Genomic DNA, 16,061 nt, shown 5'->3' on the forward strand with positions numbered 1-16,061 from the left:
ATGGTGATGAAAAATCATCGTAAAATCAATTGGGTAGAGTGAGATTATTATTATTTTTTAAGTCAGTGATTATTATTGTTAAGGTCAGTGATTATTCCTGCTCTGAAGGAGCAGCCACGCCCAGCGCGTTTCCTGTTTGCTTCCCCTGGGAATGTGGTGGAAATTCCACATTCCTATGGCGGGGGTGAGTTACTCCATAGGACAGCCAATGTTCCCCACAAAGTAGTGTGCATTGTATCGACCTATGATGATTGGCTGAGCCAAAACCTCAACCACTAAGCCTTAACTCCGAACCCCTAAGCCTCAACCCCAAATCCTAACTCCTAACCATGCACCCTAAACCCTCACAAAAACCGACACTCTGAACTCCAAATCTTCAACCCTAACTCCTAACCCTAGACTCCTAACTTCAATCCCAAAACCCTAACCAGAACCCTAACACCGTGACTACTCCACACCCTGACCCCAAACGCCAAACCCTAAACCTTAACTCCAAAACCCTGACACTAACCTCCTACCCCCCCCAAGCAATATCTGTGATTGGGTGAAACTCCTGGTCTGCGCTTGGATATGTGAAAAAAGCAAATCCTCACCTCGGCGATCACATGACCTCCCTTCGCGAAGTGTTCCCGCGTTGACCCTTGACCCCCGCCCCGCCCGGGCACCCCCCCTCGCGCGTCTCAACTCTTCGCCGCAGACTCTGCCCAGCAGCAGCCGCCCCCCACGCCGTGGGCCGGGAGGGCCGGGGGGGCTGCGCCTGCCACGGCCGCCCCCCCCCGCATCACCGCGGGGCACGTGCCGGCCGTGTCGGCAGAGAGGCAACACCCGCCGGGCGCCAAGGAGGGTAAGGAGGGAAGGGCTCGGTTCATGCGCCTTAGCGGAGAGAGGAGGGAGAGGAGGGAGAGAGACGCTCGCACCTCCAACACGTAGTGTTCCTGGTTTGTTCGGTAAACTCACGTAGGTAGAAAATTAAATGGAAAAAATATTTTTAAATATAATAATAGTACAATTATAAAATTAAACAAAACAAAAAAAATATCGATGATAAATTGAAAATTATAAAAGATATTTGTTATTTTATAATTTTTTTATTTTTATTTTGTTTTTATTTAATTTTCTATCTACGTCGCTTTACCGAAAGAACCAAGAATGTGCATTCCTGCACTCCCGAAAGTTTTAAGTCAAAATTCCAACACGTAGGCCCAAGCCTTCTCCAAGCCTTCTCCAAACCACCACCTCTATACTCTCATGTGTACATGCACGGGTCTCAGTTGCTGGTCTGTGGCTTCGGCTATGGGTCTCTGTGTGAGTCTATGGTGGGGGGGGGGGGGGGGTCTACGCGAGGCTGTTGAGGCCTATGACAGGCTGTTGAGGCCTATGACAGGCTGTTGAGGGCTGTGGTTGATGCTTCGTGAGTGGGCGCAGCTGCTCACGGGGCGTGCGGGCGCCATGGGCCATAAGCGGACCAGCGCCGGGCTATAGACTCGCATAGAGACCCGTAGACTTTCATAGAGACCCGTAGACTTCCATAGAGACCCGTAGACTCCCGTAGAGACCCGTAGACTTCCATAGAGACCCGTAGACTTCATAGAGACCCGTAGACAACCGTAGAGACCCGTAGACTTCCATAGTGACCCGTAGACTTCCTTAGAGACCCGTAGACTTCCATAGAGACCTGTAGACTTCCGCAGAGACCCGTAGACTTCCATAGAGACCCATAGACTTCCATAGAGACCCATAGACTTCCATAGAGACCCGTAGACTTCCATAGAGACCCATAGACTTCCGTAGAGACCCGTAGACTTCCATAGAGACCTGTAGACTTCCATAGAGACCTGTAGACTTCCGCAGAGACCCGTAGACTTCCATAGAGACCCGTAGACAAACATAGAGACCCGTAGACAAACATAGGGCCTAGTGGCGCAGGCTGTGCAACTGCACCCGGGCCCATGCCCACGACACTTCGCCAACTGATAGCGAACCGCACACACTCTCCGATAGATGTGAAGGCTGACATCGGCTCAAATTTGACTCTCCGAATGAACGAATGAACGAATGAATGAAGAGTGGACAGCTACGATCACAATCGCTCACAGCCCCGGGGTGGAGGGGTAGGGTTGGGGGGACCGAAAATCTCTGATTTCACCGCGATCGCTTCAACCGCTCATTGGACCACCGCGCGGCTCTAACAAACAGACAACGCCTTTCCCCCTCCTCCCGCGCGACAAATTTCCATGTTCGCCGCAGCCCCGAACCGGCGGTGGAAACTCCACGTTCCCGCGGTGGCGGCGAGGCCAGTCGATCCGTAGGCACGGCCACCGATTGGACGGTCGCGCGAGGCATGGAGCGGGAGAGGCGTTGGTTTGTCCCGCGTTGCTTTGCATGTGCACATGCATGGGGCCGAGGCGCTGCCCGAGTGTTTTTGCTTCGTCCGGTACTTGGTGTTTCAGTGATGGGTCATGCAAGGGGGGTGGGGTGGGGGGGGATTGCTCGGGGCTCTCGTCAATGGTCACACCGCTCCCCTGCTGCTACTACTACTGCTGCTACTACTGCTGCTGCTGCTGCTACTGCTGCTGCTGCTACTACTGCTGCTGCTGCTGCTACTACTGCTGCTGCTACTACTACTGCTGCTGCTGCTACTACTGCTGCTGCTGCTGCTACTACTGCTGCGGCTGCTGCTACTACTGCTGCTGCTGCTACTACTGCTGCTACTGCTATTGCTGCTACTGCTGCTGCTAGTACTGCTGCTGCTACTACTGCTGCTGCTGCTGCTACTACTGCTGCTGCTGCTACTACTGCTGCTACTGCTACTACTGCTACTACTGCTGCTGCTACTACTGCTGCTGCTACTGCTGCTGCTACTGCTGCTGTTGCTGCTACTGCTGCTACTGCTGCTGCTACTGCTGTTGCTGCGACTGCTGCTACGACTGCTGCTGCTACTGCTGTTGCTGCTACTTCTGCTGCTATTGCTACTGCTGCTACTGCTGTTGCTGCTACTGCTGCTACTACTGCTATTGCTACTGCTACTGCTGCTGCTGCTACTGCTGCTACTGCTGTTGCTGCTACCGCTGCTGTTACTGCTGCCGCTACTACTGCTGCTGCTGCTACTTCTGTTGCTGCTACTGCTGTTGCTAATACTACTGCTGCTGCTGTTGCTGCTACTGCTGTTGCTGATACTACTGCTGCTGCTACCGCTGCTACTGCCGCTGCTGCTGCTGCTGCCGCCGCTGCATTGGCAGCGGTGCACAACAACAGTCAACCACAACACAAACCTCAGCACATTTAGTTTTTGTCCAGAGCACTGTGCGGCCTTTAAACGAAAAAATAAATCCCAGTTATATTAAAACTGTTAAAAAATATATATATTTGTTAATTTCACCAAGTAGGGGCCTACTGAGCTACGACCTGGCCATCATGAATGATAGCTCAGCGGAGCGGGCTCATCATCAGCATCGTGGGGAAATTAATATCAGCCAAATACTCTAAAACGCGTGACGTTGATTCGAAATGTGGAGAGGAAAACCCGGAGGACCCGGAGAAAAATCCACGAGAGAGAGAGAGACATTGCAAACACCAAATATACAGCAGGCGGTCAGAGACAAGATCGAACCCACAAACTTCTGCAGATGTAGATGCCACTGGTTCTTCACGTTCTGCAGATGTAGATACCACTGGTTCTTCACGTTCTACAGATGTAGATGTCATTGGTTCTTCATGTTCTGCAGATGTAGATGCCACTGGTTCTTCACGTTCTGCAGATGTAGATGCCACTGGTTCTTCACGTTCTGCAGATGTAGATGCCACTGGTTCTTCACGTTCTGCAGATGTAGATACCACTGGTTCTTCACGTTCTACAGATGTAGATACCACTGGTTCTTCACGTTCTACAGATGTAGATGTCATTGGTTCTTCGCGTTCTGTAGACGTAGATGCCACTGGTTCTTCATGTTCTGCAGATGTAGATGCCACTGGTTCTACACGTTCTACAGATGTAGATGCCACTGGTTCTACACGTTCTACAGATGTAGATGCCACCACTGCCATCTATTGTGCGGCGGTTGAACTTACGACTCTCAATCCGAACAGGAAACTTGACCATACGGACAGGGTTTATTCTTATCTCTCAAAGTTCGTAAGTCGAATGTTCCTAAGTAGAGGAGTTAGCGAAGCGTTGCACCTAAGGGGCGTGTCTCTGCCCATATTTGGTCCAAGCGAAAACCCCAAATCGGGGGGGGGGGGGGGGACGCCCCCCTGCCCCCATCGTTCTCGATTCTGCTTACGGCCCTGAGAGTATCGATTCATGAAGGGTTAAATCGCCGCATCGATTAATTGCCAAGCTATCTGCGGACCGAGCGATGCCAGCTTAGGCGTGATTTGCCTCATGTCCGCACGACCGGAAATTCGCTCGCAGTCCGTTTGTAGCCTCATTACGGCTGTAAAACAACGAAGTCGATTTTACAACAAAAAAATCTTCAAAGCCGCCCGGCTCCCCCTCCCCTCCCTGCCGGGTGAGCGAACCGAAAGCGTCCGACGCATTGTGCGCACACCACTTTGGTCGACTTTTGTCGGGCGGTGGAGGTTTCCACGAAAGCTACTAGCTGACAGAACTTGCCCCAACAGTCTGTTGAGGCTATACGGTGGGGGGGGGGGATCTTTATCTTTGTCTCTACTTGTGTACGTGTGTATGTCTGCCTGTGTACGTGCGCCTGCATGTGTGTGTGTATTACACTATTGGCAGCATGCTGTGCATTGCGGCGTCATCTCCATCTGTGTGCCCCCACCACCATCTTCAAGGCATTGCCGCTATCTCGAACGCCCCCCCCTCTCCCCCAGCACTGCCTGAGCCTGCTGCTGTCTGCTTCCTGCACCTCCACCTGCACCTCCACCTGCGCCTTTGCCTTCTCGCCTCCGTCTGTTTTTGTCAAATCCTCCCACGGCAGCAATCGCGCGCGGGCCAAATAACAACAACAAAATTACGCAAAAATCCACTCGCTGCCCATGGGAATGTGGAATTGTCTCCCACCGCGGTGGTAGCGCCTCGGGTAAAGTTGGCACGCCCAGCCCCCTTCGCTTGACCAACAACTAGAACATCCTCAACAAGTTTGTCGCCAATAACCCCGAGCACGCGCCTGTGTGCGTGTGCATGCGTGTGTGTGTGCGTGCGTGTGCATGCGTGTGTGTGTGCGTGCGTGTGTGCGTGTGCATGCGTGTGTGTGTGCGTGCGTGTGCGTGTGCGTGCGTGTGTGTGTGCGTGCGTGTGCGTGTGTGTGTGCGTGTGTGTGTGCGTGCGTGTGCGCCCTTAAAAGGAAAAAAAACAGATAACAGTTCGGGCAATTGCCCTTCTTCGTGTGCTATGAAGAAGGGCCATTGCCCGAAACGTCTGTCACGTGTTATTACTTTCTTCCTTTTAAGGCCGCAGCGTCACTGACGAGCGTGTCGAGTTTTATTGACCGTGAGCCTGGTGGCACGGGTTCGATACCCCGGGGGTGGCAAGGGCCAACGCCGCCGGCTAGCGATACCGATCGGAACCGGTCCTGGACCTTCACCAACACCTCCGGTTGTCCGGCGAAAATTAGTCGGAGAGGTGACGAAATCACGCGCCGTTGAGTCGCCCACGCGTGAGTCCAGCCGGACTTACAAGCCCCGCCCACACGCTGGTGGGCGTGGCTTGTAAGGGGTTCTGGTAGAGGGTTTCCCACCTTCGGGATGCGGTGGTGGAGGGTGGGGGTGCGGGGTAGCCATCAATTTTTTTTAAACGGGGCCCAGGTCATTGACCCCCCCCCCCCCGACCTCCCCCCAAAAATTCAAATTCTATCGCAAATGTTTCTAAACAATAGCAGAGAACGTTAAATGTCGATGGGATTGGCCTGACCCGACCCCCAAGTGTTCTCGTACGTGCGTACGTATGCATGGTATGTTGAACCCCTATCGCTGTACCGCACGTGGCGAATCGGGGGGTCACGTGGGGGGGGGGCAGCGGGGGACAACAATCTAAACACAAAAGGCAGTTCTACGGAAAGTGAGAGTGTTTCAATAGAGAAGTGAGTTTTCAATCTACAAATCGTCCTCCTCCTTGGCAACTTTCCACTTTACCTGCACCGTCGCTCTCTCTCTCTCTCTTTCTCTCTCCGCTCACTCAGCCGCCTCCGACGCTTCCCACAGAAGCCCCCTTTCTCAACGTGCCTCCTCCTCTCTCCAGTCCGCGCATTCCTTGAACCGAAGGCCCGAACCCCCTCCGAGCCCTTTCCTCCTCCCTCGACGACGCGACGCGACACGCTGTTTGCCGTGTGCTTCGCGTGCGTGCGTGCGTGCGCCGCGGGGAAATGTCGCGGTGGCGAGATGTTGACGACCTCGCCTGGTCTGCAGGACGGTCGCGGCTTCTATACCGACCCCTGTGACGGCTTGTTGTGTATTTGAGGTTTGTGTGTTTTCTCCCTCCTTCTCTCTCTCCCCCCCCTCCCTCCGTGGTCGCGTGGCTTTTCCTCCGGGTCCTCCGCTCTTTCCCGTCCACATTCAGAATCAACGTCACGCGTTCAGCGCCATTGCGAGTGTCTGGCCGCTATGAATTTCCCACGCGATGATGATGATGAGCCACATAGTTCATTGCGTCTTACCCGCTGAAATTAAAATAGTTTGTGGTTTTGCCTGAACGCGTTTGGCGTTTTATTAACTGTCCTTTTGCACCGCCGCCGATGGCAGTGTCGCAAGAAACTGCGGCGTAACGTAAGGACGCGTCACTTAAATGAGGTGTGCTTATATCCAGCTGAAGCGATGAGAAACCTGGGCAGCGCCTATGATGTGTGTGTGAGTGTGTGAACGTGTGTTCGTTTTAATTTAAGATTAATACTTTTTTTATCCAGTATAACCTGTGCGTATGACCACGCGCTTTGCTTTATAGGTACGCCGGAGGAATGTTCAAGTTTTTAAAAATCAAAAATGCAAACTTGTTTGTCCACTGTTGCTGTTGTTGTTGCAAAGACATCTCGTCCTGATCCAACTGTGATTTCGTTTCGAGGATCAGTGTTTTTTTCTGTGTTTACATAACCGAGGATATAGCGGCCTCTAGTGGCTGCAGGGACCCACGTGTACAGGGACTCCTCTACTTACGAACGAGTTAGGTTCCAGAGGTCTGTTCGTAATCGATTTGTTCGTAAGTCCAACTTTTACTCCCGTCGATTCCAAACGTGTTGTACGGCGTGTACACTAAACACGGTGAATGGCTTTAAAAGTTGTATAATCTCCTGCAGATGTATATGCCACTGGTTCTTCATATTCCGTAGATGTAGATGCCACTGGTTCTTCACGTTCTGCAGATGTAGATGTCACTGGTTCTTCACGTTCTACAGATGTAGATGCCACTGGTTCTTCACGTTCTGCAGATGTAGATGCCACTGGTTCTTCACGTTCTGCAGATGTAGATGCCACTGGTTCTTCATATTCTGCAGATGTAGATGCCACTGGTTCTTCACATTCTGTAGATGTAGATGCCACTGGTTCTTCATGTTCTGCAGATGTAGATGCCACTGGTTCTTCATATTCTGCAGATGTAGATGCCATCACTGCCATCTATTGCACGGCAGTTGAACTTACGACTCTCAGTCCGAACAGGCAACTGGATGTACGGGCAGGTTTGTACGTATCTCTGAAAATCCGTAAGTCGAATATTCGTAAGTAGAGAGGAGTCCCTGTATTCTTCACGTAGCTATGTTTTGAAAGAACAAAACGTGAATAACCCCACGCGTGATTTGATGCATGCATTGATAAGCCGAACGATCGATACTCGTGGATGATTGAATTCATTGATGCGTCACAGATTCATTTTTTGAGGTTTGGCCACGGAACGTTCAGGCCAAATCTAAGCCGTAAAAAAACCCTCCACCACCCAACGCAACTGAACGCATTAAATTGCGGCGTGTGAGCGAGCGTTCAACGCGCCCATCATCGTCGTTGTCGCAGCTCGCTCACCGGTAAGTCGAAGTTAGCCAATGCGTCGTTACCTAACCTCTGACCCCGGACGTTAACCTCTAACCCTCGCCGCCTGCGACCGTTCAAACCACCTGCAACTCCCTTACACCCTCTACCTCCCCCCCGCACACCACAACCACCACAACCACCACCACCACAACCACCACAAACACCGCCGCCACAACCAACCACGACTACGTCCACCACAACCACCACCACAACCATCACCACAACCACCACAACCACCACCACCACAACCAACGCCACCACAACCAACCACGACAACGACCACCACAACCACCACCACAACCACCACCACCACAACCGCCGCAGGCTTCGTGAGCGGCAACCACCTAGGCTCCCTCTTCTCGGACAAGTCGGTCGACGTGACGATCCTGGCGCTCTGCGTCGTGGTGGCCTTCGTGCTGGGCGCGGCGCTGTCGGGCGTCACCGTCTACTGCCTCTGCGGCGAAGGCGGCGCCGTCTGCGCCTCCTCCTCCTCCTCCTCGTCGCCCTCCTCCTCCTCCTCGTCCCCGCACTTCCTCTCCCTCCGCTGCAAGAAGGCTGCCGCGGCCAAGAAGCTCCGAGCAGCCGGCGGCGACGGCGGAGACCTCGGCTCGTCGTACGGCATGGAGACCCACGCCACGCTGGCGCGTCTCAACAGCTACAGCCCCGGGCTGGAGCCGTGCGGCAAACACGACGGCGGCGGCGGCGGCGGCGGCATCGTGCCGCTGGCCGGGCCTCCGACGCCGCCGCTGTCCCACGCGACCGCCATCGCGATGGCGACCGAGATGATGCTGATGATGCCTAACGGGGGCCTGGGCTCGGCGGGCGGCGTCGGCGGGCTCGGCGGCGCCGAGCAGATCCAGACGGAGCTGGCGGCCGGGCTGCCGACGCCGGACGCGACGCCGGTGCTGCCGCTCAAGAACTGCTGCAACCAGGCCCGGCGCGACTGCTGGGAGCAGGAGCGGAACCTGAAGAACGCGGCCGGCAAGAGCGCCGCCGCCACCGCCGCGCTGCTCGGCCAGCACCAGCAGCAGCAGCACCACAACAGCGGCCACCACCACCCTCACCACGCTCACCACGCTCACCACGATCACCACGGCGGCCACCACGGCCACCACCACAACAACCACGGGCATCACCACCACCACCAACACAACGACCAGCAGCAGCTGCAGCTACAGCTGCAGCAGCAGCAGCTGCAACAGCGCCACCCACAGCAACCGTCCATAGCGGAGATGGCGTACGTGCAGGGCCTGCCCATGAGCCCGGCGTCGGGCGTGCCCCACATCCTGTCGGAGCAAGGCCCGCACCACCTCGGCAGCTACAGCCACACCAACAGCAGCGGGCACCAGCGTGAGCCCAGGGGACACGGCGGAGGAGGCGCCATGGACAAGCTGGACGAGGTGCTGGCCTTCTTCGAGGAGCAGTCGCTGCTGCTCAAGGTGGGCGCCAGCGGCCGCGACGCTCGCCTGCCCACGTCCTGCTCCTCCTCGTCCTCCTCTTCATCCTCCACGTCGTCGTCTTCGGTCGCGGTGACGTCGGCGCCGGCGCGCAACAGCCTGCCGGCGCCGCCGGGCGCGAAGGCGCCGCTCGAGCCGCAACCGCCGCCGTCCGCCGCCGGCGCCGACAAGAAGAAGCCGCGCGCCGGCGTCCATCACGGCGCCGGCTCGTTGCAGCGCGGCCTGGCCGCCCCCTCCGCCTGCCGCAACCCCAAGGCGCAGGCGCCGCAGGCGGCGCAGCCGCAGCCGTCGTCGGACCTCGCCAGGGGCCGGGAGTCTCCCGACGACGACGCCGCCCCCCCGACCCCGCCGGCGCGGGTCGACTCGGTGCAACCGGGCACGGCGCCGTCGCCGGCGTCGTCGTCGGCGCCGTCGGCGCACGCCGGGTTCGCGCTGCCGCAGGCGCGCTGCTTCGGCGCCGCCGCCGCCGCCGCGCCCCAGCCCCAGCACGGCCTCCTGGCACGCCAGTCGAGCTTCTCCGGCGGCGGCGGCGGCTGCGGCGGAGGCGCGCTGCCGCCGGTCGGCCTGATGCCGCGCACCAACGCGGGCGTGAAGCGCTCCCACTCGGTGAAGCCGGACGTGCCGCCCAAGCCCGGGGCGGCGGCGAAGGCGGCGCCCTGCGTCTGAGAGCGCCGGCGCGCGGCGGTGAGGGTGGTGGTGGTGGTGATGTACCCCCGGGGATTTGTCTCGACGGGAGGACGATGGCGCGGCCTGCGTTAGGATCGGCGGGGGTGGTGGGGGAGGGATGGTGGACGCTGGGATCGAGGTGGTTGGCACCTACGAGAAGTTGTGGCGGCCGTGCCACCGGCGCCGCCGCTGGTGCCGGTGGGGGTGGCGATGGTGGTGGCGACTGCCGGTCGCCAGGACTTAGTCACGAGCTGCCCGTTGGCTCGACTTCCCCGACGCTCGATCGAGCGTGGAGACGCGTCGAGCCATTAGCGAGAGACTGAAGGAGGCCGTCGTGCTCCCCCCTGCCCCCCTGCTCCCCCACCCCTGTTGTTCCCCCCCTCCCGCCCCAGTACTTTGGACGTGAGTCCTTTGAGATAATACCGCCGTTGTAAAACGCTACTCCCGCCGCACGTTCGCAAAGTGAAATTCATTCGTTGGTGGTTTTTCTTTTCAAGACCGTGGCTCTACCGGTGGTCACCTGTAAGTGAAGTGAAAACAAAAAGAGCTTCGGAGCTCATCGGATTTCTCCCGGACAAGTAAAGATTCTGACTCTGGGCCTGGTCCGCTGGAAACTCATCCAAGGGGGCGCGGCTTCCGACGCCACCACCGCCGCCATCCCTGGCGATCAGCCACTGGGCAGGGAGCGTGACGATCCGCCCACCTGACGATCAGCTGATCTCTCAGCTGGACGATCAGCAGATCTCCCAGCTGGACGATCAGCTGATCTCTCAGCTGGACGATCAGCTGAACTCTCAGCTGGACGATCAGCCGGTCTCTCAGCTGGACGATAAGCTGATCTCCAAGCTGGATAATCAGCTGATCTCCAAGCTGGACGATCAGCTGATCTCCCAGCTGGACGATCAGCTGATCTCCCAGCTGGACGATCAGCTGATCTCCCAGCTGGACGATCAGCTGATCTCCCAGCTGGACGATCAGCTGATCTCCCAGCTGTACGGGCCACCATTCAGCGGAGATCTGACTCCACATTCCCGTTGGGGCTGTCTACGGTCCGGAGCCACGTGCTGTCGGGGTCCGAGTCCGTCCTCCGGCATCGCGTGTCCCCACCCCCCTCTCTTGCCAGTGAACACAGCCCCCCCCCCCAGGCCTGCCCCCCCCCCCTCCCCACTTTAAATGTAACAGAAGCAGCGCGACAATGCATGGCTTCCGACTCGATTGGAATCGCCTACAACAGCGGTCATTGACGCCCCCCTAAAACAGAGAGTCGTGGGAATCTTAGAGCCTTTCATGGGTGAAACCATCGTCGTAGCAGTAATAGTCATAATCATCATAAACAATCAAATTCTTCTACACGGCAGAGGCGGTGGCGCTTGCGTAACGAGACCTCAACCAGTGTTGCTCTTTCTCATTGATTCATCTTCAAATTACCACCCGTCACAGCCAACCAATCAATGGGGGGGGGAGCCTGCCAGCGGTCATCGACACATATCGTGAGGGACGAGCGGAATGGCGGTGGTGGTGGTAGCGACGGTGATGAAGATGACGGAAATGATGATGAAGAGGTGGTGGGTGGGTTGGTGGCGAGGACGTTTGCGGAGATGACGCGCAGCCGAGGGGAGGCGGTGGTGGCACCACGTGGAGACGTTCCCGCACCATCGGGAGCTTGTACTAAACCCCGCCAGGCCAGCGGCCACTCAAAAAAGTACGAATCGGTGTCGTGGGGGAAGGCCTCGTGGTTAATGGCCCCTGCCGCTTGCCCCGTCTCAGCTCGCTCGCTCGGACAGACGGTCGGTCGGACGGTTGGTCGGACAGACGAGGGTGAGGTTCGTGGGATTGAGGATGCGAGGGGAGAATGCGCGATGCGTGGAAGGCTGTACGTCCCATTGTCACGGCGATCACCATCGCCGTTTGTGTTCCACTTACAGCAGAACAATGCAGCCAGATCCTCTCCGAGCGAGCGAGAGAGAGTTGGAGCACCGTACGGATGACAACCGTGAGATTTCCAAGGATGGAAAAAAGTATGGATTTATTTATTTTTTTGGTCTGTGTGGGACAAAACATATTTCCTGACTTCCCACTCCTACAAGCAATCCCCCCACCACTCACCCCAACAACAGAACACAACTTCACAGCAGAAGGCATCTCAAGTGCGACTGTGGGAGCGCAAGAGCGAGCTGGGAAATTGGCGCGTGAGACGTCGCAAGATTTTTTGCGCTGTGTTTTTTTTCTCCTCCCCCGTAGGCCCCAAGCAATAAATACGAGAGTCACTGGGTTTCCAATTATAGGGAGAATGTTACATTATGTTTTTTTATTTTCACGACAACTTCCGATAGTCTTTCTGACGCTGCGATGGCTCGCGTCAAAATGCGACGCGCGTCCTCGAGCGAGCGACACCGACGTGGGCCCGGTGCCACGTGGCCTCCACCTTTGGTGGGAAGGCAAACGGGGCAGTGACGTCACTTCCTGTGACGTCATACTTTCGGAAACAATCCGAAACGAACTAAATTCGGGCTGCCACCCCCCCCGAAATATCGTCCAGATTTTATTTTTATCGATCCCAACTTTGGGAACCGCATCCCTCGTGGAAAGTATTCTCTTAAGAATGTGGTAAAACAACAACAACAACAACTAAAATTAGACCAATTATGTTTTCACTCTACGTAATTAATTGGTGCGATGAACAGACGCGATTCCTAAAAGCCGCCCACTGGTCGAAAAGGATTATTCTTTGGTATGGATTAATAGCAGAAGATTAAAGATGTAACTTTAGATGTTGTTATCCTACTCAATTGTCTCTTCAGACGCAGGGAGGGCCTCGTGCGTTCCTCCTCCAAAGGCGTGAACACGGCGGATCAGATGTCACGCAAGTTTAAGTGGCCGCCACAAATGTGTGTGGTCGTCTTATCGGCATTGCAGACCGGGCTTGTTCAACAATTGCTGCTGAATTCCCAGATGTTGTTGACACTGGGCTAAAATTGGTCACGGGTTACATTATTCAACAACAACAGCAACAAATAATCCTAATCCACGGCATCCGTAACACTTTCATCCTTAAGCAAACACAATTTTGGACGTGTAAATAGTTTGTTTGTTCTTGTGTCGGGCGGCAATAATTTTTTTTTAAATGGTAATGACATCGTTTTTTATATTCTATTCGTCAGATCAAATTTACAATCGCGTTCATTTTATATATATACACACGCGATCAAACAGCACTTAATTGAGCGTGCAAAAAAGGGGGAAAATTGGAAACCCAGTGAGAGATATATTATTATTTTTCACGGAACAGTTGGAGGGGGGTGGGTGGGAGATCGGTGCCCTTGGGGGATGAGATGATACCGCAGAGAGGGGGGGTGGTAAAGCATTCTGTTTTGCTTTTCGGGTTGCACGAGACCGCAACGTATGGGCAGAGAGATAGAGAGAGGGGGGGGAGGGCACACGCGGTGGCACGGCTCGGTTTGTGCAGTGGAAAAAACAAATAACGACCCCGCACGGCTCGGCTCGTGGCGGTCGGGGGAACAAAAGTCATAAAAAAAAAAACGACGACCAAAAAAAGAATCGGTTTGAGTGTCGACCACAAGCCGCGTGTTGTCGACGGGTCGACGCGGAGCGAACGTGGAGCGGTCTGGAGCATCCTCCTACTCGAGGAAGTCTACCGGAGTTCTTGTGGAACTCATTCCTCTACAGATTGTTATTCTTCTTGCCGTGCTTTAGTTGTTCAGCACGGCTGGCTATGTACGGTGTGAAACAAGTTCAACATTCATGTGTATACACCCTACTATACACTACACTACTATACACTATACACTACCCTACTATACACTGCACTATACACTATACTACTATACACTATACTGCTATACACTACACTATACACTACACACTACTACACACCACTCTACACTACTACTATACACTACACACTACTACTATACACTACACGATACACTACACTATACACTACTACACACGACCCCACTCTACACTACCACTATACACTACTACACACTACACCACTCTACACTGCACTATACACTACACTACTACTATACACTACACTATACACTACACTATACACTACTACTATACACTACACACTACACTACACTATACACTACTACTATATACTACACACTACACTATACACTACACTATACACTACACTATACACTACTACTATACACTACACTACTACTAAACACTACACTATACACTACTGCTATACACTAAACACTGCTACACAGTACAGAACTATACACTAATACTATACACTACTAATACACACTAAACTATTACTATACACCGCACAATACTACACACTCCACTATGATACACTACTACTATACGCAACACCAATGTACTACATTGAGGACTAATTGTCCCCGCTACGTACGGTGCGAAAAAAAGTTCACACACACACAGACGTACATACAAGCCGGAGAGAATATTTACCCCCCCCCCCCCCCGTCTAACTCAGGCAGAGAGAAGGAAGCGAAGGCCGTTACCCCGACGTTACCCCGACGTTACCCCGACGTTACCCCGACGTTACCCCGACGTTACCCCGACGTTACCCCGAGTACACGTCAGCAATACCCCCCCCCTCCCCCCACTGGCGTTCCTCTGGTGGTGGTGGTGGTGGTGGGGGGAGGTCAAAGGGAAAGAATCGAACACACAAAGGAAAAATGGCCAACTCCTCACGTACCCCCCTCTCTCTCTCTCTCTCACGTGCCCCCCCCCTCTCTCTCTCTCTCACGTGCCCCCCCCTCTCTCTCTCTCTCTCTCTCGTGCCCCCCTCTCTCTCTCTCTCTCTCTCACGTGCCCCCCCCTCTCTCTCTCTCACGTGCCCCCCTCTCTCTCTCACGTGCCCCCCTCTCTCTCTCTCTCTCACGTGCCCCCCTCTCTCTCTCTCTCTCTCACGTGCCCCCCCCTCTCTCTCTCTCTCACGTGCCCCCCCCCTCTCTCTCTCTCTCTCTCACGTGCCCCCCTCTCTCTCTCTCTCTCACGTGCCCCCCCTCTCTCTCTCTCTCACGTGCCCCCCTCTCTCTCTCTCTCACGTGCCCCCCTCTCTCTCTCTCTCTCACGTGCCCCCCCTCTCTCTCTCACGTGCCCCCCTCTCTCTCTCTCTCACGTGCCCCCCTCTCTCTCTCTCTTCTTCACTCAAAGTCAGCGGCTTTGCGGAGGGACGGAGAAGCCCGGCCGACTAAAACGAAAAGCGCTTTATAGCTCATCGGATTCCTCCAGTAGAAATGAATATTGAGAAAGAGAGGAGGCCACCTACTCAGCCACCCAACCTCCCACCCTCCCACCCCTCGTTCCTACCAGCGACAAAAGCTGGGCCCCAGAACGCTGCCGAGTTTCTGTGTGTGTGTGTCCGTGGGAAGGGAGAGAGAGAGCGAGAGTTAGCGCATGGAATTTTAAGATGCGGTTTGTTGTGTGGTGTGATGTGTGGTGTGTTCGTGTAGTGTGTTCTGGTGTGTGTGATGTGTGGTGTTCGTGTAGTGTGTGTGGTTTGTGTGGTGTGTGTCATGTGTGGTGTGGTGTGTGTGATGTGTGGTGTGTGTGTGATGTGTGTGGTGGTGGTGTGTGTGTGGTGTGTATGTGGTGTGTGTGTGTCGTGTGTGTGGTGCGTTTTGTTTCAGGCCCTATTTACAACTGCGAGCCTAAGCAACTGTAATTACAAATTTAGTTTTGTAGCGTTCTCTCTCTCCCCCCCCCACTCCAAACGTATTTAACAAACAAAAAAACGATGCAGAAGCAGCAGCAACAGCAGCTAATGAAAACTCGTGACGGCTGCGAAAAAAAACACAAAAAAACCACCACACACAAGGCAGCTCTTAACTGACGACGTGGGTCACGCTACGGCTGGGCAGAATAAAAGTGGCTGTGATGCACTCGAAAATCCAGAGAGGGCTTGGAGCAGCGAGGCACCGTGGTTTGGGTTGTAAACGGTGAATCGGGGATGTT

At 54.9% G+C, this 16,061-nt stretch overlaps 1 protein-coding gene across 1 annotated transcript in view; it reads left to right on the plus strand.

Moving 5' to 3' along the window:
• LOC144950867 (semaphorin-6A-like) overlaps positions 1-14,869 on the plus strand; it is a 144,812-nt gene extending 129,943 nt beyond the window's left edge. The window contains 2 exon segments of the mRNA XM_078881018.1: positions 698-844; positions 8,299-14,869. Of these exon segments, the coding sequence (XP_078737144.1) occupies positions 698-844; positions 8,299-10,097 (1,946 nt within the window). The 3' untranslated portion in view covers positions 10,098-14,869.
• Positions 14,870-16,061: the final 1,192 nt, after the last annotated feature.

Source organism: Lampetra fluviatilis, chromosome 59, assembly GCF_964198595.1.
Source record: "Lampetra fluviatilis chromosome 59, kcLamFluv1.1, whole genome shotgun sequence".
In the NCBI taxonomy this organism is placed as follows: domain Eukaryota; kingdom Metazoa; phylum Chordata; class Hyperoartia; order Petromyzontiformes; family Petromyzontidae; genus Lampetra; species Lampetra fluviatilis.